This window comes from Cajanus cajan, chromosome 11 (genome assembly GCF_000230855.2).
Source record: "Cajanus cajan strain Asha chromosome 11, NIPB_CcT2T_4, whole genome shotgun sequence".
Lineage (NCBI taxonomy): Eukaryota > Viridiplantae > Streptophyta > Magnoliopsida > Fabales > Fabaceae > Cajanus > Cajanus cajan.
In genome coordinates this window covers 29,942,971-29,969,402 of record NC_138527.1, presented here as the reverse complement: position 1 = coordinate 29,969,402, position 26,432 = coordinate 29,942,971, and the positions used below count along the sequence as shown (strand labels likewise).

At 33.2% G+C, this 26,432-nt stretch overlaps 3 protein-coding genes across 9 annotated transcripts; 2 read left to right on the top strand and 1 right to left on the bottom strand.

Annotated features, from left to right (window-relative positions):
- The first annotated feature begins 3,118 nt into the window (after positions 1 to 3,118).
- On the top strand, positions 3,119 to 5,145 carry LOC109800110 (glycosyltransferase family 92 protein RCOM_0530710). The gene has a single exon (XM_029271598.2). The coding sequence runs from the start codon at positions 3,119 to 3,121 to the stop codon at positions 4,919 to 4,921; it is 1,803 nt and encodes a 600-aa protein (XP_029127431.1). The 3' UTR covers positions 4,922 to 5,145.
- CCB4 (cofactor assembly of complex C) lies at positions 5,021 to 11,462 on the bottom strand. Of its 7 annotated transcripts, XM_020360808.3 has the most exons (8): positions 11,101 to 11,457; positions 10,913 to 11,012; positions 10,761 to 10,834; positions 9,895 to 10,079; positions 9,695 to 9,765; positions 6,411 to 6,494; positions 6,035 to 6,136; positions 5,526 to 5,812 (listed from the first exon to the last, which is right to left on the bottom strand). In XM_020360808.3, exons 1-7 carry the CDS (start codon positions 11,397 to 11,399, stop codon positions 6,086 to 6,088), a joined length of 864 nt encoding a protein of 287 aa, XP_020216397.1. In that variant the 5' UTR covers positions 11,400 to 11,457; the 3' UTR covers positions 5,526 to 5,812; positions 6,035 to 6,085. The 7 variants fall into 7 exon arrangements, with proteins under 7 accessions (XP_020216395.1, XP_020216397.1, XP_020216394.1 ...); XM_020360806.3 differs by lacking the exon at positions 5,526 to 5,812 and adding an exon at positions 5,021 to 5,524 and having other exon boundaries at positions 10,761 to 11,012; positions 11,101 to 11,458; XM_020360805.3 differs by having other exon boundaries at positions 10,761 to 11,012.
- A 9,621-nt stretch (positions 11,463 to 21,083) lies between these two features.
- LOC109800877 (myb-like transcription factor family protein) lies at positions 21,084 to 22,654 on the top strand. Its single transcript, XM_020361790.3, has 3 exons — positions 21,084 to 21,553; positions 21,641 to 21,849; positions 21,970 to 22,654. Exons 1-3 carry the CDS (start codon positions 21,298 to 21,300, stop codon positions 22,309 to 22,311), a joined length of 807 nt encoding a protein of 268 aa, XP_020217379.1. The 5' UTR covers positions 21,084 to 21,297; the 3' UTR covers positions 22,312 to 22,654.
- Positions 22,655 to 26,432: the final 3,778 nt, after the last annotated feature.

The window sequence follows — 26,432 nt, the reverse complement described above, 5'->3', positions numbered from 1 at the left end:
ACTTTTAAGTTTGGACCATTGTTATTTAGTTATACAAAAGTAATAAAAATTTAAACTTATCTCATTTTCGGTTGGGTTCGGTTTTTGGCGGGTTTAAAAATTCAAAACCGAACCCGCCCAATATAACCCGTATAAAATCAAAATTTTAACCCGATTTACCCATAAGACCCGCCCGAACCCGCCCAAAAACAATATTTTTTATCGGGTTTTTCGGATTCGGTTCGGGTGTCGGTTTAATGCTCACCCCTAAAAATCACGTATGGAAATTTTTTAATAAATTATAATAAAATAATTATCGAAATAAAATAATGTCCAGAAATTTTATTGTATTATCACCCCCTTTTCAATGATTTTATGAGGGCTTACAGTGTTAATGAAAAATATCATTAGACATGTTAATATTAGGAGTTCAATTTTTCACAATTCTATAGCATAATATTTGTTTGAAGAAACAAAAATATATTTCGATATTCTCTACATTTTGAACAAAATTAACCCATGATTATATTTTGGAGATATTTTTATACAAACTGAAAGATTAAACTTACATAAAAACCATTAAACTTCTTGAAAATTAATTTTGGGAAGTAATAAAGATTGTTTTTATCTTTCATGCTCTATTAATGGATTTTTTTCTTTTTTATTATCGACAAATAAAAATTATTTAAACTTATTTTTAAGATAATTATTATAAAAATTAAATTCACAAAGATTAAGCATGTTGAGGGGGGAAACAACTACAAACTAGTTGGCACTTGCCATTTTCAAACATTGACTCTCAATGTCTCATGGATTGTATTAGCCAACGCATTGTATGAATGGGGGTCTTTCAAAATCCACAAAAGAAAGACTATCGTGTGTGCTTGTATTCAACTATTTTAATTGCATTAGTTTTCTTAAATAACGAGTGTTAGAACTTTGTCTTGTAAAATAATTAAAAGAACTCTCTTGTTGACTTTTCATAATTTTTTTTTGAAAAGCCATTTCATAAATCTTGATGTGTGGGTTACTAATTTTTATTATAAGCAATTTTTTAAATAATTTTTTTCCCGTACATTCTTCTTTAAAACTTAGCTTCAACAGGTTTACAATTATGGCTCATGATGACCGCAAAAATATAATTAAATTAATTTTTTAAAATTTAGTTGGTTTAAATTAACAAGTTATAATTAAAACAATACTAAAATATGTTTAAGTGTAGTTTATTAAGTTCATTTAAAATATAAGTATGAGTATGTTAATAAGTGTCAGGGAAATTTACACCCACTTATTTTAGTTAGAGCAAGTTAGGAAACTATAACTAACTTTTTTTTTTAAAATGCAGTTGGATGCAATTTGCTAACTTAATCTAATAAAAAAAAAAGTAAGTGTAGGTTACCCTCTGCTTTTTTATTTGTAAATTAATTTATAATATCATTTTAATTTTTTTTGTTTAATCTAATATAAATCAATAAAAAAATTAATCTTCCCTCCAATTCTCTTGTATTTCTCTCATATCAAACAATCTCAATTCCACTTATTTCTCATTTACTGATTCTCTTTTTCATTTCACATCCATTCCCTCCGCTTCTATTATCTTTTTACCAAATACAGTATAGTTTATTGATTCTCTTTTCATTTCACATCCATTCCCTCCACTTCGATTATCTTTTACCAAATACAGTGTAGAATTGTATGGTGACAACTAAAGTGCTATAATATTAAGAATGAGAGAAAAGTTAAGTGGTTTAGTCCAAATTCTAAAACTTTTTTATTGGTAAAATCTAAACTCTTGTAAAAATATATAAAAATACAACAAATATATAAATAATAGGATTAAATTAGATTTTTGACCACCAAATTCATAATCTAATTTACATTTTTTTTTCAATCTCATATAAGCCAATAATATAAACCAATATAAAATTTTCAATTTGGATTAGTTCATATTCTTCGAATTTTGATAAATCTTAAACCCTAAAATTTTGATATTGATCCAACTAGCTAACCCTAATTCAAATTTTGTATTTTGTTATAAAGGTAACAAATAAACTCATTTAACAATTATGACATTATTATTATTATTATTATTATTATTATTAATATTATTATCATCAATAATTAATAAATAAAAAATGTGTCTACAAATTTTATTTATATAAGTAAAATCATTCAAGAGAATTCAAATTCAAAATATTGTAGGTACACAATAAAATTTAGTTACCACTTATTATTTGTTTATTCACGTGATTAAAATTAATTACTTATTTTTATTTATTATGTTGCTAATTCAAGATTGGCATTAGGATGTGCATCATGATCGATCAAGATTCACATTATAATGAGTAAAACATTATGCCTCCACTAATTGAAATTGACACAGATTTGCACCACTATCAACCAAGAACAATACTAGAATGTGCACCATGACCAATTGAAATTTGCATTATGATTAGTCAAGATTTGCACCTCAACTAGTCAATATTTACACTACGACCATCGAGTGATCAAAATTGATTAAGTAGAAAATAATAATTATTTAGAACCAAATTAAATACTTGTGAAACATTGAGACATGTTATGTGGGTTTATAATAAACATGTATCATCTTAACCTATAAATATATTTTTTAATTTGTTTATAATGATAACGAAATAGATTGAATCAAATAAAAAAAAATAATTAAAAAAAGGAGAAAGAGTAGGCATAACATAATGTACCGCATTGGGTTCACGCGCTATAATGAGCGTAATTAATAGTTATAGTAAATGCAAAACAATCATGCAACGCATAATCGTAATCCAATTTATTCTCGTCACAGTCCAAATCCAACCAGAATCTCTCCAGTCCAGTTCAATTCAGTAGTTTTGTTTTGGACCTTTAAGTCCCTCCCTCAATTTAGGAGTTACTGGTTAGTAGATAGTAGGAGTAATTTTACATTATTCCATTGGAGCGCACCTTCTTTCTTCTTGCTTTTCTTTTCTATTCTTTTCTATTTCCAAATCCAACGCGTTCTTCTGATTCTTTCTTCATCTTCATTCTTCATTCTTCATTCTTCATTCTTCAACACCGCCCTCCCCAACCCAATCACCATCTTCTTATACATCTTCCAAGCTTCAACCATCCATTCAAACCAAAGATGGAACCAGAGCAACGGCGGAAGAGGAAGCGTGTGGTGGCAAGGCACCTCCACATCTCATCAAGATCACTTTTTCTTTGCTTCTCCTTTTTAATCTTCATCTTCTTCCTCTCTTCCTACCATCATTTCTTCTCGCCCTCCACCTTCAGACCCTCTCTCACAGCCTCCACCCTCTCACTCCTCTACTCCTCCGCAAGCCACTCCGTTCTTGACCCTCTGCAATCCACCACATCCTCCTACACCCTCCAACACCGTATCATCTTCCCCGACCACCACCTCCTCATCCTCACCAACCGCCAACAACACCACCAACTCCGCCAACTAGAGTGCGTATACTACACCCTACACCCCAACGATTCCTCACCCGGTTCATCTGAACCGCTCCTCCATGTTCAGGTTCGACCAGTCCTCTCCACGGACCGCTATGACGAATCTCGATCCATCGTTAGGTGCCCATTTACTGAGACCAACTATTCCGCCGCCGGCGCCTCCCAAGCCGTCGACTTGCGGCGGCGCGGCGAGGTGGGTCGCCGGAATTTGGGTATTTTGATGAACCAAACGGCTCAATCTTGGGACAGGGTGGCCTACGAGGCGACCCTTGACGGAAACACCGTTGTGGTGTTCGTGAAAGGGTTGAATCTCCGACCCCACAAGATCTCGGATCCGACCCGGATCCGGTGCCATTTTGGGCTGAAGAGCTTTCACAAGGACAATGCGTTTTTGCTTACCACGAGGGCGGTTTCGGTGGCTCAAGAAATTGTGAGGTGTATGTTGCCGCAGAGCATAAGGAATAATCCTGATAAGGCTCGAGGAATTTGGGTAACGGTGAGTAATTTGGGTGGCAATGTGAGGCACCCGGTTCGTGCCCTTGTGCCTTCTGTGGCTAGAGTTAGTAGTCCTGGTGGTGGTAGAGTTCAGAGGAGAAATAGAGGCAAGTATGAGTTGTGTGTGTGTACTATGGTGTGGAACCAAGCTTCTGCGCTCAAGGAGTGGGTTATGTACCATGCTTGGCTTGGAGTGGAGCGTTGGTTTATCTATGATAACAACAGTGATGATGATATTGAGAAGGTTGTTCAGGATCTTGATCTTCAAGGGTTTAATGTTAGTAGAAAGGTCTGGCCTTGGATTAAGACTCAGGAAGCAGGGTTTTCCCACTGTGCTTTGAGGGCTAGAGAGGAATGCAAATGGGTCGGGTTCTTTGATGTTGATGAGTTCTTCTACTTCCCCGGTGAGTTTCATCAATCGTTGGGGGAGGGTGTTCCTGGTGAGAATTATCTGAGATCGGTTGTTGCCAATTTCTCATCTTCGAGATCCATTGCGGAGATAAGAACAGCTTGTCATAGCTTTGGACCTTCTGGGTTGAACTCACCCCCTAAACAAGGGGTTACTCTAGGGTACACTTGCCGGCTTCAGAGCCCCGAGCGGCACAAATCCATTGTGCGGCCGGATTTGCTTGATATCAGTCTTCTGAATGTGGTGCACCATTTTCAGCTGAGGGAAGGATTCAGGTATCACAACATGCCTGAAGGTACTGGTATAATAAACCACTACAAGTACCAGGTATGGGAGACCTTCAAGGCCAAGTTCTTCAGAAGGGTTGCTACCTATGTGGTGGACTGGCAGGAAGACCAGAACAAAGGATCAAAGGATAGAGCACCGGGATTAGGAACAGAAGCCATTGAACCACCTAACTGGCGGCTACAGTTTTGTGAGGTTTGGGACACTGGACTGAAGGACTTCCTTCTGTCTTACTTTCCTGACCCTGCAACAGGGATGATGCCCTGGGAAAGGTCTTCTCTATAATGGATACTAATGAGGGTGCTAACATATTGGTAGCTGGTACCCATGTAAAGCACGATGATCACACTTGTTAAGCATTCATTCTTTTCATTGTTTTTTGGGGGGGGGGGGCTTTCTGTTACAGAAATTTTGTTTTCTTATTTTTTAAATGATTTTATAGATATGAAACAGACTCATACAGATGTATATTTGCAGCAATATCAATGGATTTTCTTCCATTTTTTCTAGTTAAGTACTATATACTAAGTTTACATAAAGTATATATCATCCAGTAGGACTAAAATATTCATGCCGACAAAGTCTGTACACATCAAATTTAATTGTTACGCCTTTTTCAATTTAGGACAGGAAGAGATATAGTCACAGGTTTGAATTTCTTTCCTTTACGGTACTTACTACCTAGTGTGTTGGATTTGGAGTTGCTCCCTTGGCGCCCTCTTGATAAATTTCACTTTTCTCTGAGAAAATGTGGGGTTAGGTTTGCAATATTTGGGGCCCCTATTATTGTACAACAAGCTTCATTGCAATAATTTGTGCCCTCTATTTTACTTGCCGTAAGTCGTAACCAATTAAACTTGTCTTGAAAGAAGTTTCAGCAATGATAAACTGCAGTCCAATACCAAATTTTTTATTCTCTGCGACTGCAAGCTAGTAACTTAATAAGAAAAACAGCGAACATAATAACAAAAGTTCTTAATACAAAATTGTGGGAAGGCCACAACATAATTAATTAGATGTCTCTGTAGGAAGGACTAGGAGATTACACGAGCTTTGGCCATGTGTGTTTATCCTGATCTTAAGCAATATCATTAAATGGGAATAATTTTTTTCTCGATGGGCGGTAGATAGAAATGAAAACCCAGAACTGAGGTGGATACAAATGAAAACTCAGAACTGCAAATGAAAGTCAAACACTAAAAATGGTTAACAAAATGCGCTGACGCATACAAGTTACTGACTCTGAATTAGTTTGACTGATAATCAATTTGAGCACTGCCTTAATTAATGGATAACATATACATGGGATCAAATATTAGCCTCATATCGCCAAGAAGTCGGCTGCAAGTTAGAGGGTTTATTTCCATTAAAAATTATTAGAAACAAACGAGAGGTTACCTCGCAAATCTTTGAAACTTAATCTTGTGAAGTCACTGGGTGATGATTCACTTATTTTGCAAGGGTAGAATCCAGCTTCTCTCCAACATATGTAATCCATGCCTGTAATCATTTGAATATTTATGCCACTAACCCACATATGCATCTCACTGAGTTTTAAAATAGGAAACAATTTGCAGGACCTACAAAATGTACTTGTACTACGGACATGTCTGAACTGAAATTCGACATCTTAATTAGGGTTGAAGTGATGCTTCAGGAAACAAAGGATACTTACCTAATTTCCACATGCCGTAGGATCCAAAGATTTTGACAAATTCAGGTAGAACATTAGAAATTAAAAATAAATAAATAAAAAATGAAGGCTGAAATATACCTGATCAGAAGCAGTGAAACCTCGTATCGTGTCGCCACCAATAATTGCAATCCCTTTATCTCCAAGTGGTTGTAAAATTACTGCCTAGCAAAATAATAATTGTATGAATAATATTTGCTATTAGATAATAGATATTTATGAAATCTTCAACAAATTCATTGATCACAAAGGAGGTCGGCGGTGCTGCCCAAGAGAACCCCCTTCCCCGTGAAAAATTAGGGACGGACCGAAGACTATGCACACCGTAACCACAAAAATGATCATAAATCGCAAGAAATAAATAGAGTAATTTATTTCGGTTTGAGGAAAGGGAATCAACAGATTTTACATTTTCTTTTTCCCAACTTCATTCTCATAAATTTCACCTTACATGTTTGAACATTAATACATTACATGATCTTTTACATGCAGGTCAGTCAGAATTTGGGTTGCCAAAAGCATACTGATAGAACATCAATAAGTAAACCAATCCAGTATAATGCTGAACATAAAAATGACATAATACGGCAGCAATACACTTGCTTCACAGAGACAAAAATCTCCTACAAAGAGTATTCCTTGTCCACAATCTGCAAATAACAAAACATTCTCCCTAATTACACACCCTACTATCAAATATATACCCTAATACATAACTAAGTTTATTTTCAATGAATAACTTATCAAGGCTGTTTCTAATTCTAACATAGTACTACATAGAACAGCTAATGCAAAATAAGTTATTTTATATATTCTAACTAGAGAAGTGCTAGTAACACACTCTAATACTTTTAGTTAAAATTTATTAGAAACTACAAAATTAGGAAACTCTTTAAGCAAGAAGTGAGACTTGCAATATTTTGTAATTTTCAATAAATTTCAGTTAATATAAGAAAGTGTTACTAACATTTTCTCTTCTAATACCTTACTCCTCCAAACTTCTATCCAAAGCTTCCAACATGAGAGTTATTCTCATACTTGTATCTAATAAAGTAATAATACATGACTCGACAGTTATTATTAGTTCCTATTATCACCATCCGTTGAAAAATCAGCTTTGTCCCCAAGGCTGAAAGTAGGGAAAAGCTTCTTCCTTATTCTCTTCATACACTTCAACAGCAACTATTTCAGCCTCATCATTTAGTGCATCATCAGCTAAAGTCACCAATCTTAACTGTTTCTCTGCACATAGGTGTAATGAATGGAAGTTTTCTTCACACCTAAATCATAATCCTTTGTTTTTCCTTTCGATTACTTTCGTATACGTTAGAAATACCCTAAACACTGCTTTTCCAGCAACCTATAAACTTGTAAAGATAGAAATTCAAAGGCTTCAATTTATTCCTGTAATGTTCTCAATCACTTCAGTTCTGATAATTCCTTTCATATTGTCTGGCTCCAAACCTTAACACCATCACTCTCTTGAATTTCTCTCACATCAGATCGTCTTCAGCAACTAATTGAGCCAACTGATGTCCGATGGTTGATTCTTCCATACTTGGGCAATTTGATCATCACCTCCTCTGAAATATTCTGCACTTCAAAATATGTTTCTGCTCTTGTGATCATCCTATAGGGTCTTCTTCTCCATTAATAGGCAGGCAGCTGTTCCATCTTCTAGATTGCCATACAGTATTCATCCATATTGTATTGATAATCTGAATCAGACTCATTTCTTGCACAATTTTTGCTCACCTTGATTGAAAATTCCTCCACATGTTTTCTCAATATTTTCCTCATTTTGTTTTAAAAGCCTCTTCTCAGTTATAGTAGTTTCCATTCAAGCCATCTTTTCATCCATTCTAGCGTCAATTTGGGCCTCCATCCTTCAAGCTTTTCTTCCAAAAAAATTCATATGTACAGTCCCCCTAGCATAGTAGTATGAAACATTTGCCTGCCTCCTCAAATTCTCGCTTCTTCTTCTAGATAGAGTAGGTTGGACCAAGATGATAGGACACCAATTTATAAATCAGTAAAATATAACACTGAACATATAAATGACATAAAATACAGCAATACACTCATGAGTTGTCTCAGAGACAGAAGTCTCCTACAAAGTATTCTCAATCCACAAACTGCAAACAACAACACCCTATCCCTAACCTAATTACTTTACACACCCTGCTATCAAATACTCCTTCCAGTTCTGAACATAAGAAGAAAAAAAATATCATACTCGTTGTTCTAAAAAATATAAGCAAATTTCAACTAATTTCACTCTATTCAATGCTGTCATCTCTAAAATACCCCTTCATTTAATTGAGATTGCATTTGTAATGTTTCTTTTTTATTCTTGATATCAAATTTCAAGGAAGAACAGTTTAAGAAAATAAGTTACTTTTTGAATGAGATTAGCAAAACTAAATGATGTAGAGTAGATAACCTTTCTTAATTAGTGTGAATGGTTTTTTTTTTTTTTTTTAATATTCAGAACCAGAGGGAGTATACCCTAAATCATAATTGTCATCGAGACACTTTCTAATTCTAATACAGAACAATTAATGTAAGATAAGTTATTTTCTATATTCTGATAATACATTACCGCTCCTAACTTGTACTCATAGTCATATCATAGTCATAACTTCTAACATAAGAGTTATTATTACACCTGTTCATGACAGTTATTATCGGTTCCCATCACATACATCGTAATTGTCTGCAGTGGATGAAACTGGTGGTGGTTAACAAAATATAAAAAGGAAACAAATCACTAGCCTGAAGGTCACTGCTTAAGTATACACTAAAGCGAAAATTGCCCTTATAATATATATATATATATATATATATATACACACACACACAACACTGTCATTAACGGAGTTGAATTAAACTAATGGAAAGGACCAATTTGTTGGACTCATGAAAGTTAGAAAACTGAAGCAAAATGAATAGAAGTTAAATGTTCAAACAAAAGAAAAGAATTAAATTAAAGGACTAAAGTATTAATTTTTCCGATTGTGTTATATGTTGAAATCATAAATTATGCATCTTCTATCTAGAGATCTCACTCCAAAACTCTAGTTCATCGGTTGCCAAAACTGTTAAGAGACAAGTCACTCAAGTAACAAATTCACATGACAATTGAACAAGCAGCTAGGTTTCCAGATTCACCTGTCTCATTTTACACCCACATCCTACCCTATGTTTCACTCTTTCTATACAAAAGTTTGTTCTTCACACAGGTTTTGAAAGACAGACCAGGGCAATTAATTAGAACACACTGTAATAATCAATAGCATAGATGTATGATGTATCATGTATGTCATTGGTTAAATGGACAAGTTTAGCACATAGAAACACAATACCTGAGTATTTGAAGGTAGAAATGGCAACTCAGATTTCCCAGGATAAAGAGATAAATTAGCCAAGTAACTCTCTGAACATGAAAAAAAGATTCGAGACATTTTAATTAAAAGCAGCACACCTCTTCATGAAAAATACCTTACTGAAGTAACAACAGTTGTGATAGATGACACATGGCAGACATATATGTTTAGAAACTTACGAGCACCAGATTTCATAACACCCTGGTATACCGATCCTTGCATCAATTTATTGGCATCCACACTTACAGCCTCACCATCCCCAGCGGAAGTTTCTGCAGCAAAACCAATTTGGAGTACACAACTTCCATCATAAACAATAACAAGCGAACGACAACAAGTGGCATCTGATAGGGATTTCCACACCCTGAGAACAGATTATCAAAGAAACTGTCAATAAACAGAAGATTAAAAACTATTGAAAGCAACAACTTCCATACCCACTGATCACAGAACATGAAATTCTCCTCCATTACATAAAATAAGATGTCACATTGTTAAAACATCTAATGATCTAGTATTTTCTTAACAGCACTTGATCAAACCTCGGCCATGGATCCAGCTTCCCTGCAGTTAGGGATTTCGACCATTCACAAAGTCAACCAATCAGAACTATTGGTTGAAAATTGCACAGTGAATATGTTATGTTATCTATCTCACTACATCGGACTTCAAATACACATGTGATATTTGAACCGTCAAATCTTCATCTAACGGACCCAATTCACTAAAAGTGTGAAAGCGTTAAATCACTGACTGCAGGGAATATCCTAATAAGTTTACAATCAAACTTATATTATGAACTTGTTTGAGTAAACTTCTTCAGGAACACTTAAAAATGAAATAAGTTTCTCCATAAGCTAAGCATAAACTAATTTGTAGAAGCTTTCTATTATTACCTTCTCAAATAACCTATCATCAACTTATCCATAAGCTAGTTTTCACTCGTAGAGCTTCCTAATTTTCTTTCCCATAAGTACTTTTAAAAAAGTTTACTCAAACGGACCCTATATGCACTTAATTAAGTTATTCACCCGAATGCACCTACCAAAGCAACTCATTACGTGCAACGTCAGGGAGTGTAGTGCAGAATCTCTTGCATTCAACTCCTTGAGGATTCACCTGGACCAAAAAACACAAGCCAATTGAGAACACGTTCAGAATGAAAAAGAGTAATGCAAAGAAGTGAACGAGGCTCGCCGCAGTTATGGATTTAGGTCTTATTGAAAGCCAAACGAGGCCAGTCAAAATATTGGTAACGGCCAATCCCAAAGTCAACAGGTCAGCTCTGGACTGCGAACTGCAAAAACAGCACAAACGTGACAGAGGAATTCGTATTGTTTTTGTGAATTATGAAGTTAAGGTGAGCATAGAGAGAAGAGAGGTGCCTGCCGGCGTCGGCGACGGGTGCGATGCCGGAGAGGGCGCGGTTGAGGAGGACGGCGAGGAGGGAGGCGGCGCCGACGTAGATTGGGAGGGTGCGAACGGCGTCGTCGTTTTGGGAGACCCAATCGGCGAGGAAATCGCGTTTTGGTTTGGGGCCCGTGTAACTGTGAGCGGTGAAGGGAGAGGGAGAATGGGACGAATGAGTGAAGCGCGGTTGGAATGAAGCGTTTGAATTTGGAATGGGAAGGCGAGTTTGGAGTCGAAGGGTGAGAGTGAGCGTCTGTGCTGTTCCCGCTTCCATCGAAGTTTGTTATCAGATGACGTGGATGAGGGAGACATGGGTCTCCAATGCCGCTACCCATTTTAAGATGTTAGAGCATATCCGATGCCAATTCCCTTTACCACATATCTGTCACATTAATTCTGACCTATTTTATGAATTATTTAAATTTTAGTAAAGTTATTTCATAAATAATTTTATTAAAATTTAAACAATTTATAAAGTAAGTCAGAGCTGATATAGTAGTGATGTGGCACAGAAGGTTGCTTATAAATAACCTCTATTGCGGATAATCTAGTGTGTACTCACGCGTTTATAATTGCATCGCTCCGAGTTGTTATTTTCACTCCCATTTTACACTTTTATACTATTTTCCTTTTTATTTATGGAGATTCATCTTAGTATTTTGAAAAGAGTTAAGTTACAACTAGTTGTAACATGAGATTCAATCTGATTATTCTTGTTTCAATTTCAAATTTTCTCTTTCACTTTCCTTCCTTATTTTAACTCTGTGGCTCCACAAAATTAAAATGAAATATCAAGTTTTAATAATGTAATGATACATACATTTTGCAACCTTGAGACTCTTCGAAATTAGTTATGTTTGATAATTTAAAAGAAGCTAAAATAAAATAATAATAAAAAATGAGTGAAGGGATACTGAGGAAAAAGAAGAGAAGGAAGAACAAGCAACGAGGATAGAAGAAAGAGAGAAAAATGGAGTGGGGAAAAGCATTGATAGGGACTAAATCATACAAAAATTGTCTATATAAAGACTAAAAAGTAAAATATTTAACAATATGTGACAAAATTGGGCAAATGAAACATTCATGATATATTGAGTAGGATAAAAAAAAAGTAAGATAAAATAAATGAAAATAAAGAAGAGAGAAATAAGTAAATGAATACAAGTAAGAAATAAAGTGAAAATGAAAGTGTTTGATTATAACCAATTAAATAAAAAATAAATAAAATTATATTTTAACCAATTAAATAAAAATAATAATCAATTATGACAAAAACTATAACAAATTAAAACTCAAATTTGTTTTGATCTTTGATGATAATGAAATAGGAGGAAAGAAAAGAGAAAGTAATGAAAGTTATTGTACATTTTTCATTTGGTGGCGAAGAAGTTGCAATGATTTGCAAGAAAAGGGAAGTGGGATTTACAATAAAAACTTTCATACAAAACATGTGAATATGTGAAGAGGTAAATGATGAAAGATATTCGATTATGTTACAAGATATAGATCATATTTAGATACAAGCTTAGAAGGATTTTGAAGAATTTTTTATTTATTAAAAAATACTTTCTCTTTTTGTTTGTAAAAAAGCTTTTAAAAGTTTATATAGACCATATCTAAATAGATTTATACTCAATTATGTTTTTAAAATTTTCACACAAACAAAAGCAACATAATTGATTATGTTGTTAATTATGTTAACTTTTTAGACTATTAATATCAATTTTTAATATTTTGAAATTTATCAAGACGGATATACAAATTATCTACCTGTACTCAAAAATCATTATTTTAATTAAAAAAAATATCTTATCCACTCTCTTTCACTTCTTTTTTACTTTCCTTCTACTAAATAACCATTTTGCATTCTAATTTTTAGTTACTTCTCTTGTTTTATTTTTTGTCTCATTTAATTACTATCTACCATAACTTTTTTCTCTTTACCAAACACAACATTAAAATTATAATTGCACGTTTCCTTTTTCTGTTCGCATTGTTTGTCTATTTCTTTTTTTAAAAAAAATATCCGTCTGTGAAAATTAATTTTCATGAGTGGTATTAGAACAAAATTACGTTATGAAAATTAGTTTCATGAGCGTGGGAATGCAAAGACAAGAAGGTGAGAGAAATAAAAAAGATTATTAAGAATATAAGAAGAGACTAAAAAATGGGAAGTGTTGTGAGTAGGAAAAAAAGAGAGATATAAATAGCACGGGCCTAAAGCCCTAAATGATATGGGTTGAATATTTTGCAAGTTGGGTTGTCGGTTGTAAGGCTCCCAACCCGTAAAAACCTGGGCTCAACCACAGCTAAAAATATTAGGTCCCTACTTTGATGGCAACTGTATCCAAAAGAATGCAAATAGTGCACACGTGGGTTTTCTTTTTGTCCTTGAAGGCTATATCTTTGGAGTTGAAATTAAGCTTGGAATAGGGAAGCTTATGTCAGGGTTTGACTCTTCACAATTGAATCCAATGTTCACTTGGAGGCTTGGAGCTATCAGCAAGTGGCAAACAGCTCAATTTCAACTTTCACCAAACATAATAAGATGAAATAAGGTTTTGGTTCGTGATAACTATTTTATTATTATTATTATTGGATTTGGATAATAAGAAATGTCACTATTTAATTATTTTAAAGATTGAATGTGTTTAGTCTCTTATTTAGAATAATTTTTCTCTTTAAATTTAAAAATATACATAGTTCTTGCAATCTTAAGAATAATGTTTTAATCCTCTTAATCAAATGTTTTTACAAAATTTACTTATTAATGCTATTTTTAATAAAAATATCATATCAAACTCAATTATTATTGCACAACTAACTTACTGTGCTTTTGATACATTAAAGTACTAGATAAGGAGAACAGTACAAGATAAATGTTCAATTTATTAGATAATTTTTGTTTGGTGAATAATGGATGACACAAAATAATATTAAATTTATTTTAATATCTTTATTGTTGTTATTATTATGGAGGCAATGGTGGCAAAAAATATGATGACTACAATAACAATGGTGGTGTTGGTAACAACAACAAATATAATGGTGATACATGACAATAACGATAGTTGTGGGTTGCCATACTGAGTAGTAATAGTAGTAGGTGTTGATAGTGGTGGTATTAGAAGACAACAGATAAAGGTTAAAATATTCTTTTTGTATGGTAGATTGATATGTGTATAGGTTACACTTTTATATCTCCTACTTTATACATATATATCTATGTGTATGATAATCCTTGACAAGTTTATTTTTCCCATTGTGAAGTACTATAATAAGTGTAGTAGTTTGTCAAATCTTATAACAGTTCCTATTAGTAATATTATACATGATCTCAATGATTAAAAGAAACATTTAAAGAATACAAATCTTAAAAAAAAATTATAGATAAAAAATAACATAATTTGAAGTATTAAAAACATGTTTAAATTTTATTTTTATTTATTTAAAACATTAATTATTTTTAACGATAATTATATATTGATATGTCATATGGTATGTTTGTTTCATATCCGACACCTAAAATATCTATCTCATTTGCGATTTATTATAAGTAACAAATTTATATTTTATTTTCACAAGTGAATTATTTTATGTGGTATAAATTGAAATACAATACAACCCCATTTGCTATAAGCGTGGATTTGGTTGATTTAGATCAAAGGAAAATAAGTTATTTTCAAACCCAACCAACTTCATTGCTGTGATGAGAAGATTGAGAGTTTATAAGTGTCACCCAATATGTAAAAAAAAAAAATAATAATAATAAAAAAGGCACAGAACACCAAAAAGCTAACTTCAATTCATGTGTTTCCCCTTAATTCAATTTTTTTTCTTTCTGTAGACGCTTTGTTGAAGTGTTTACTCAAATAACATTTGCTTATTGTAGACTGCACTTACCGCATCAAACGATTTATTAAAATGTAGTGAGGTTGTTGAAAAGAATATAAAAGCTTAAAGAGCACACAAAGCAGTTTGACATATTCAACAAGAGAATTTCTAGAAGGAACAAAAAACACAATTAAATTATACCCAGTGATTATTCATTTTCTTTTTCTTTTTTGGTGTGATTCATCCTTTTAATTTAGATATGAATTGAACCCCAACTCTTGTGGCTAGTTTGATAAATCGGTAGATGTAAAAAATTCATGCATCATTCTTCATTCTTCATTACAATTTCTCTAATAATGTATAATATCCATGCGTTTTTCACTCTCCTCCTTATATTAAATTGATCTTTTAAGTTCATTATGTCATTAGATTTAAGAAGTTGAATATTCAAAATATAATTTTCACGCCCGTGTTCTAATAAAAAAATTACAGTAACATATTGTAATTTTTTAAAATTTAAAACTAACTTAAACAGTTGAGTCTTATATAAAATAATTTATTAAATTGGTTTTAATACATATAAACATTGCTGATTTAATCATTAAAATCGTTAATTTTATTATATATTCTTAATTTAGATCTGTGTAATACATTTTTTTATTGTCTCTATACAATTAATATATTCTTAATTTGATCCTCTATATATAAAAATCAAATTAATAATGCACTATACATAAGAATTAAATTAAAAGCGTTACAAATATAAATATTAAATTAAAAATATGTAATGAAATTAGATCAAGTTAATAACATTTAACATATATAAGGATTGATTTGATAGACTTTTATGTAAAGGAGCCAAATTAAGAATATATGACACTTATAAAAATTAAATTATGTATTTATTTTTAAAAATATTATGTTATAGATTTAGTCTTATAAAAATAAAAATATCGAATCAGTAACGAGTGAAACTCAAACACTTGATAATATTAGATTAAATTCTAATATCTAGCCCCTAGCGATTCTATTGGCCAGTCTTTGGTAGGTCTTAGTTAGCTTTCTTTTCTGATGTCATAATAAATAAAACAAAATAATAATAATAATTTATACTAATAAATAAAAAAAAATACTTTTTTTGGTAATCGTTTTTCATTTTTATAATTGTGGATAATTATATCTTTAATTTTTAAGAAAAAAATAATTTTAATAATTATCATTAATCAACTCTAAATAGCATAATTGTTCATACTATTATATTTTTATATTTTACTTTTAAAAATACTTTTAATAATAATAATAATGAAATGGAGAGGAGCTTTTTGATAACATTGATAGGCACCCTTATGGACCATGCTGGTGAACCATAAACATTGGCGGCCACTACTGGTTTGTCCGGTGGTGCCAAAGCAGTTTAACAACGTAGTACAATAATTATTATTTTTTGTATATTTCTGCATTATTTTTTTTAATCTCTTATTACATCACATCATTTATTGCATATAACTCTCTCTCTCTCTGTATTTCTATGTTCAATCTACCTTCTACACGAATAAAATATTGAGCATTGTATATATACTAACCATCATTCATGTATTCCCATAAACCATGCAGGGATAGAAGAAGGTCCAGCATTATGTAAACAGAAACCATAACATGGTGCACAAGCAAACAAAGCTATTGATCTTTTACAAATGTAAAGTCTCATTAATGAACTTTTTCATATATATATATATATATATATATATATATATATGTGTGTGTGTTCCTGTGTTAGGATACACACTTCACTTATCCTTGTTGTAGCGGGTCTGATCTTGGGTCTCGGTCTTCTCGTTCCTATCCGGGTAGTCCGATGCGAGGAGGGGTGTGCCTGCAAAGACACTCCAACGCTCAAGTAAATGTTCGGCGTAATAAATGCGGTACTTGAAAGTTAGTTACGTACCTCGCTGGGTCCTATTTATAGTGATTCTTATTCGGCCGCGATTAAGGACTGGGTCCCGGGAAATTAGGAGGCTAATCCGGTGCATTACATAAATTAACCTCTCCATAATTATCCTGGCGTAAATCCGTGACTTGGCCGAGCACACCGACACGTTCCGTTCAGATTGTGAGTGGTCGGTGGGCTCGGGTATTCGACCTGGTCGTCCACGGACTCGGGTATTCGGCCTAGTCGGCCACGAACTCGAGTATTCGGCCTAGTCAGCCACGAACTCGGGTATTCGGCTTAGTCAGCCACGAACTTGGGTATTCGACCTAGTCAGCCACCATACGGTATAATATATATATATATATATATATATATATATATATATATATATATATATATATCTTTATTTAATAATTTCATCTAACTTATTTTTATAATAGATATAAAATGAGAATGTTTTAGGATATACTATTTAAAAAATAAATTAATATTAAATGTTTCTTAATATTTATATATTAGCCTTAAACATCAATCATTTTAAATCCAGAATTTTGATGCTTTACATTAATTTTTATGAGGGTTATGTTCATGTCCAAGATGTGATTGATGTGTGTATACCATCCTCAATTCCTCCTGCAACAGAAAGCAATATATTCAAATCGATGTCCATGGGCATTTATTTCGATGCCTAAGAGGATGACGTATCTAGATTAATATGCTCATAGATTAATTCATGGCTTTCTGCACTTCTATAAAAGATGTTACCTTATTAGGCTTGGCTTTTGTATTTTTATTTTATTCCTTAAAAATCTTCTCTTGCTGAAAAGTGGGAAATCAATTTTTTAGAATTAGAAGTTTAATGAAAAAATGGTCATTAGTGGAGATAATTAGCTAAACAAAAAGAAAATAAAATGATATGTCTCAATATCTTTCATTGCTCTAATATAGTCGATCTTCAACTACTTTAAGCTAATAAAAAGAAAAACAAAGTGGAGTATTAATCAAGCACGTGGTGTTTGCTCTACACGAAATTCAGAAGAAAAAAAAAAGAGGATATAAAAGAACTTGTATAAATTAAATGAGGGAAATCCAACATTAATGTTACTTGTTGTAAAGAAGTTGCTTGCAACTTTAATAAAAGAGTAATTACACTATTTAGCTAGCAGTGATTCATTTAACATATTGTTATTTTAGGCGACTTTATTTGACTTTTTGTACTGAAACACACAATGATAGCACTAAACTTTCAACGCCATTGATACCTTATCAAAGTTGAAAACTTGAAAGCTCTGAAAAAAGGTGCCAACCACACACACACCCACCATTAGCAACGAGTCAGCAGGAGAGCCACAAAGAAAGGGTGAGGTGAATAGAAAGATGTGTAGGTGACGAGTGGGACCCACCCTTGGTTATCCTATGCAAGCATACGACCACACCCACAACTTTGGACGATTATTAAACCAAAGGCAAAATGCTTATCATATTTAAAACGTACGATCGAGACAACCAAATCTTTATCAAAGGGAACAGCGAATATGCCCAATTCACGGTGCAGCCACACCCTCATTCTCCACCATCCCCTCTTTTTCTTTTGTTTTTCTAAAGTATATATTGTTTGATTGCATTACTCATTAAATATTTATAGTTCATTGCTTTTGGAAAAGCTATGTTGTTTTCCATTAACACGTACGCTGACATTTCCCACCAATTAACAACTTTCAACGTCAAGGATGAGTGGATGAAAGATACTATTTAATTAAGTTTCTTAATGTTGTGAGTTTAGGGTTTCATGATTGTTAGGTTTTTGTACCCATAGTTTTGATGAGGTCAATCATAATTTATAGCCTGTGAATGCGATGCAATCACTTGCACATGCCTCATATATACTCCACACTTGATCCCTGCCTACACTCACACTCTACGACTCTACGTACACCTAACAAGAACCCCTTTATTTGGAAGACCTAGCCTTTCCTTAGCTAGATATATTTTGGAGTCATAATAGTCGACACTTTCGTATATTTTATACTACTTCATTCAGACTTTTTTTTTGTTTTTTTAATTACGACTTTTGACTGTCTACAAGATTTCAAAGCATTTCAATAAAATTCGATATTTTGAATTGGTTACGAAATTAATTATTGGTCTAAAACTTAATCAAAGTTCTTCACTCCCCTCAAACATATTTATGCGATAATCAAATTAGAGTTTTCGTCCCCTTCCCCAACACTGTTATCTTAATAGTTTATATGATTCGTTATAAACAGATATATTTATTAAGAGGAAACGCGTAAAAGAATTGTAAAGCAACTAAGAAAATAAAAAAAAATTGGATAAAATTTAAATTCAGTACTATGTACGTGTTAGTAGTACTTCCGTCAAAATATATACTCGATCTATTTGTTTCTTACTAATTGTCTGTCTTTTAAGATATTGTTATATTTCTAAAAATATATTAAGAGTTAATCATCTTGTAAAATTTTATTACACTGAGAATCAATCATATCTTTTATGTCATTTATTTATTTAATTAAATAAAAATAAGATAAAATAATTTAAGTATTTGGGTGAAGTAATAATACGTGGAAGTATTAGTGAAAAAACAATTATTACTTAATTTGTATGGTTTTTCCAAAATAAATTAAAACAGGCAACAGGGATGAATAATATGAAACGGAAAAGTAACACACTAAAATTTAATCAAAAATAATATCATAAATATTTCTGACATCATATTTAAATTTCATTTTTTAAATTATATGATAAATATAATAATATTAGCGTTTGGGAGAAAAATCACAAAACAGAAAATTGTGAAAGATTTCTGTATTTGCTCATTGATCAACTGATCAACTGAAAATACACAAGAGTTTAACAATTTATACAAGGATTAGAAACAGAAAATAAAAACTAACTAACAACCAGTATACAGTGTATAGAAAATAGAAAAAATCTATTCCTAATAGTATTGGACTCAAATTCTTGAAATAAAATCTCATGTTTGAGTATTGGAAATAGAAAAAAAAAATGGAATAAAAGATCACACTAAAAGTAGACGATTAGAAAAAAAATATTAAGAAAATTGATAGATATTTTACACTAATGATATAATGACAAAAAAATCATTTAAAAATATATAACTTTTTAATGGATTTTTTTTAAAATAATAATAGAGTAAAAATATATAAACATTCAATAAATATATATAATTGATACATTTTATTTTATTTTTTACTATTTTTTATCACATCATTTATTTTATTATACATTTGTAATTCTCTCGATTTCTCTAGTTGAATATATATGATATATAAAGTTTGTTTGAATGAATTTTTCTATCGAAAATGAAAAGTACTTTTTAATAGTTAAATTCTTAAAAAATTTTTTAAATGGAAAACAAGAGAAGAAAGAAAATATTTGAGTGAGACTTATTCAAAACATAATAATCTCTTTCGAGATGAAAAGAAAAGTAGATTTTTTTTTTAATAATACGTGAGACCCACATAAAATTTTATTTCTAACCTTATTAGTATTTTTCTATCTCATAAGTTAAGGACAAAATGTCTTTTTAAAAAAATCATTTTCTTTCTTTCTACTTTTCTATTCATCCTACAGAAAAAAAAAATCAATTTATTTTCTATTATACTTCTCTTTATATCTTTACTTCAAACACTTTAAAAATTTATATTTTCTACCCATCCTCTCCTCTCTCCCACTTGTTTCAATCTTATTTCTATCTTTCGCACTTCTCTCTTTATTCAACCAAGCATAAAATTTGGTATATAGTATTTTGATTCTCCAGAGTCCAAACTCCAATCGACCAAAGTGATTTCCACATATTTCTGTTAACAATAATAATACTGTCGGAGTACATTTGATATGATATTTAAAATTTTCTTCAATTTGCTTAATTTTGAAATTTTTATATTGCATGAGTTCATTTATTTTGTTTTTTTGCTGGTGTGGAAAGGAGTTTTTGCTTTCCCTATTGGAAGTTGGAAGTGTGTCCATAATTATTATGGGACATTAAATGGTAAACGAACGTAGGACACACGTTTAGAGTGGAGTAGAGAAAATTGGACGGTCCCGATTGATGGAATCTGTCTCCCGAACGAAACAGCATCACCAATACTTCGAGGACAACAATCCACGTCCATAATTGCAAGTGCGAAACACAGTATCTTTCCCACCCCACAGGCATAGCTAGTAACCCTAGTAACTTCACCGTACGGCACACACTCACATGAGTTAAACTCAATGCTGAAACCAATAAACCCTACCCGAAGCACCCTCTATATATGATTCAATCTTCCCCCAACTCTCTTTCGCTTTCTCTCCAAACACAAACTCACATCTATATATTCCTTTTCTCTTTTCTTGCATGGACTGTTAACTGCTAACTGTGGAGATGTCTCGCACGTGCTCACACTGCGGCAACAACGGCCACAACTCCCGGACATGCACCGACGGCGGCGCCGCCTCTCCCAGGGAGAACGGCTTCATGCTCTTCGGCGTGCGACTCACCGAACCTAGCTCCTCCTTCAGGAAGAGCGCCAGCATGAACAACCTCTCCCAGTACGACCACGACTCCAACGCCGCCGACGCCGGCTACGCCTCCGACGACGTCGTTCACGCCTCCGCACGCACGCGCGACCGCAAGCGAGGTAACTGCTAACTAACTAACTCATTGACAGCCGATTAGGCGCTGTTTGGATTATTAATTGATTAATTGTTTGGATTGGTGAACGAAGGTGTCCCTTGGACGGAGGAAGAGCACAGGTTGTTCCTGTTAGGGTTGCACAAAGTCGGAAAAGGAGATTGGAGAGGAATTTCTAGAAACTTCGTCAAGACTCGAACGCCCACTCAGGTTGCTAGTCATGCTCAGAAGTACTTCCTCCGCCGCCACAATCAGAACCGCCGTCGCCGGAGATCTAGCCTTTTCGACATCACCACCGATACGGTACTTTTCATTTCATTTTCTTATTATATATCGTGTTTAGGCTTCAGAGCTAAGGTTTCACTTATTGTTATGACTTTACTTATAGATCTAATTTGATTCGTTTTTATTTTGGGATTTTAGGTTATGGAGTCTTCTACTATAATGGAAGAAGAGCAAGTTCAGCAAGAAACAGCGGCGGCGCCTATCCCCGCCGCATATCCGCCGTCGCATTACGGTGGTTTCCCCGGCGCGGTTTTTCCGATGAGTTTGGCTCCGGTGAGTGGTGAGAGAGTAGCGAAGCCGATCAGGCCGACGCCGATTTTGCCGGTGCCTCCGTCTTCGAAGATGGCTAATTTGAACCTGAAAGAGAAAGCTTCTCCGGCGGCGGCGTTGTCGAGTCAGGAGCAGTCGGCGGGGGCTTTTGAGGCGATTTCTGGAGGGAAGTTCGGCGGTGGTGGGGATAGCATCATCAGTGTTGCTTGAAAAGGAAAGAAAAATAATAGTGTGATTAAGGTGTTAATTAAGCATGGTTTGAGTTTGTAAATTATGGGACAAAATGGTGTGTTGGAGCGTGGGATTAATGAAGGTTAGGTTAATTAGGCAATTAAATTGGTGGTTTGAGTGTACAGGGTTAGATAGATGGGTTGTCATATTCTCTAGCTGTCGGGGGATTCTTGTTTGTATTTGTATGGGAGAGTGTGACCGTGAAATGATAGGGCACCGGGTACTCTCGAGTCTTGACATATATGCTACTGCCACTGGCCTCTTTCAAATATTAGCTTACTTAGACAAAGGAATATAATCATATACTGTATTATTATGCTCACCGCACATGCCATTCAGTATTCACCCTTTGCTTTTAAGTTTTAAGTGCTGTTCATGTCTAATATTCCCGTTTAAGGCCAAAACTGGAATTTACACTTCTCAATTGAGATATCATCCTTTTGGTACTTGATGATCAAGGATTATTGATCCTTCACACAAACAAATATTATTCAATGAAAGTTCTTAAAGTACATTCTAAAGGTAAAAATTATAAATCCCTAGTGTGGTTCATGATAACATGTGATCCATTAAAAAAAGTTATTTCAAACATAAGTTATTTAATGAAAAGCATTTTATTTTAAGTTTACCTCAACAAAATTCTACTTGTTTATGACATAATGTTGCTTAATTATTTACCACCTTTCTTTACTTTTAAAATTGCAATTAAAAAATAATTGAAATAACATGACTTAAATATCCTAATATTGAAATGGTTTATATTAAAAAATTCAAACTAAAAATCATAACATGACCAATCCATGGTCACCAATGCTACATGTTTTAGTATGGAAAATCTACTAGAAGCAACCTAACCACTTGTCTAAAGGTAGATCATTCAAATGTGTATTCCTTTTGCTTTTGTCCTAAAATGAGGATTTTATATCTAACTACTATGTCTTTATAGGTCTTGAGTATCATAGGATTTTATAGAAATTCACCTGTTATTGGATATTATATTTTGGTATGCAATTATAGTATTGATGATTAGATTTTGTGCCACATGTGGATCTCAAGTCGGATAAATGTCGAACTATTTTTGATACATGGGTCTTAGGTTGGATAAATGTCAAGTTGTTTTGGATATATGGGGTCTTTAGTCAGATAAATATCAAGCTACTTTGAATATGGGGTCTAATGTCAAATTGTTTTAAACATGAGATTCTCTAATCAGATAAATGCCTAACTATTTTAGATATAAGGGTATGAGTGGTGGGATACTCAACCAAATTAACACTCGATTATGTTGTCTCAACAAAGCACTCTCGACAAAAAATTGGAAGGATACACTTGTCCATCAATCTCAAATATAAAAGACATAGATATTAAGTCGAAGCACTCTTGTATAAACTTTTTCGATGAGGACTCTCTTGACAAAAGATCGGAAGGATAGACATAATTCATTTATTCTTATAAATTGTAAAATAAAGGTGTAAGAAATAATATGTACCATTCAACTTATTTGATATTTTATTGTTATATCAATAGTCTTTGTTTGTGGCTCAATTGGTTACATTAACATGTGGTGAATATTAAAATCCTTCCTTCTTTGATAAGAACCGAAGAATAAATTTTAGTAGTTGTTCGAGTAGGAAGTGAGAAAAAGAGAGAAAGAGAGAGGGTATTTTCATGTTTGGTTTTGGTTACATGAGAGAGGAGAAGACACCATGAGGGAATGGGTGAAAGTTTTTTTCTTTAAACTATTTTAATATTGAATTATTTCTTTATGTAACATAACAAATATAAAAAAAAATATTATTACAAAGTTATAATAAAAATATATTTTCTTTGTTAGATTAAATATTATTATATATTTTTATATATAATAAAAATACCTTGTAAGATAACAAAACGAAAATTTCAGTCAAAATATTACATTTCATACCTTGAGCACCGTGTTCAAATTAAACTTTGAACTTTATGTATATTATTTTATTTCTTACCACTACATCAACTTTAATAATTATGTTATTTTGCCTTTTAAATTTATATATAAAGTCAATTTAAATTATCTTTGTATTAATTTTTTTATAAAAATAAATTTTATTAAAATTATTTATTTTAATTCAATAAGTCGTTGATACAAAAGTTCTGAATGTAGGAAGAATCATGTCTACATTCCTTCAAAATGGCTCTCATCTAACTGTTTAAGAAACAATTTTGGTTAAAAGTATTTACCACTTGTTTGAAGTCTGATTTGAAAATGACATGTGATAAATTTATCCCCAACACCCGTTTTATTTATTACTTCATGTAATGGAACTTCAACTACATTGGGTGAGAATCCTCCTGACCAACCTATTTTTTCATATTTAAAATTTTCGTTGTGGTTACGAATACAAGCAACAAAACTATGTTAAAATGTGTCAATGAACAAGGCAGCATCTAAATTGCATTTAAAATTGCCACTCTATGGTATCCTAGCTGGTACTAACATTTATTATTGATGAAGAATGGTTAACATGATTGCATTTAGATTTAGCCAATTTCCATTCACGAAAATCTCGTGAAGCAAAATTACAAGAGACAAGAATTGGTTTTTGCAAATTCTTTTCACACATGCTCATCACTTCTCTGCCAAATTGTCCAAAGCATACATACAAATACTATAATGTTGTCAAACTTGCAAGCATATTCACAAACAATAAAAATATACCAATATTAGTTTCAACATCATTCTCACAAAAAGAACACGTTAAAGATATTGCACATCCTCCAAGTATAATTTGCTCCTGCTTGGAAGACAATCCTTAATCACTCTTCACGTCAACAAATTCATCTTTTGTGAAAATTTTAAATTCCAATTTTCATCAAATCACCATGTTCATGCAAAGATTCATCACCAGTCACCAGTCATATATTCCATTATACGATACTATGCCGATTTGACCAAAAAAGTTATCATTTTTACTATGCTTCGAAATCAAAACATCATATCTAATGGCATTAATTATTGGAAAAAAACTCAAGTCCCACATCGCCTAGAGATTAAGCAATTAAATAATATATAAGTGAAAAACAACCCTCACCTTACAAGCCAGTTTTATAGGGTTGAGTTAGGCTTAAATCTACTATTCTAAGATGGTATCAGAGCTATCCTAGATTCTTAAAAATGGGTCACCCACCATTGATACATGCACCATGGGCATGAGGGGGGGTGTATTCAAGTCCCGAAAAAAAAAGGGCCACCTGTAACACCCGCTTCTTCTTCCTCCTTCCCCTCAACACTCTTATTTTTCTCCTCATTTCCTATTCTCTTATCCTATAACTCCTGAGCGTCCTTGTGGTGGTGTTGTGGTTGAAGGTGCTGAGTAGAGGCATAAGGAGCTAGTTGAGAGCCCGAATCTTCTTCCTCTTCTTCTTTCTTTTCCCTGGAGCTCGGATTCTTATTTTACAAGGTAAGGGAAGCTAGATTGTGTGTTGATTGATTGTAAGTGAGTTTAGGAACTCAAATGATGCTTGAATTCGGAGGATTAATGGTTGGATTTAAGAGTTCATTTTTGGGGTTTCGGGAAAATTGGGAAAAATGGTGATTTTGATGCGTTTGATGGTTGCATGTTGAAATAAAACTTGTTTTTGAGTCGTATGATATAAATGTATTTCATGTGTTTGATTGGGTTGATTTTCAAGTTTTTGGTTGAAATTTTCAAAGTTTTTGGGTTGGCTGTTTTAGGTTGTGCCAGGCGCAGTTCTTGGCAGCGGGCGTGCATTCATCAGAGACCAAAATTGCTTTTCACGTCGGGCGCGAGGCTAGTCGCGCTGGGCGCGATTTGAAATGGGAATTCCTGGGTGAATCACGCCGGGCGTGGGGAGAACCATGTCGGGCGCACTATCAGACGTGGGTCTTGTGTTTTGTTACTGATATGGCGCCGGGCGTGATTTGAGCACGCTAGGTGTGGAGATTCATTGAGAGTCTCTGTCTGGAATTGTGCCAGGCGTAGGATAAGTGCGCCGGGCGCGAAGACCTCTGTAGGTCTCTGTGTAGACTACGCCGGGCGCAGAGTGAGCGAGTCGTGTCTCTATTTGAGTTTGCGTCGGGCTTTATATTAATTCGCCGGGCG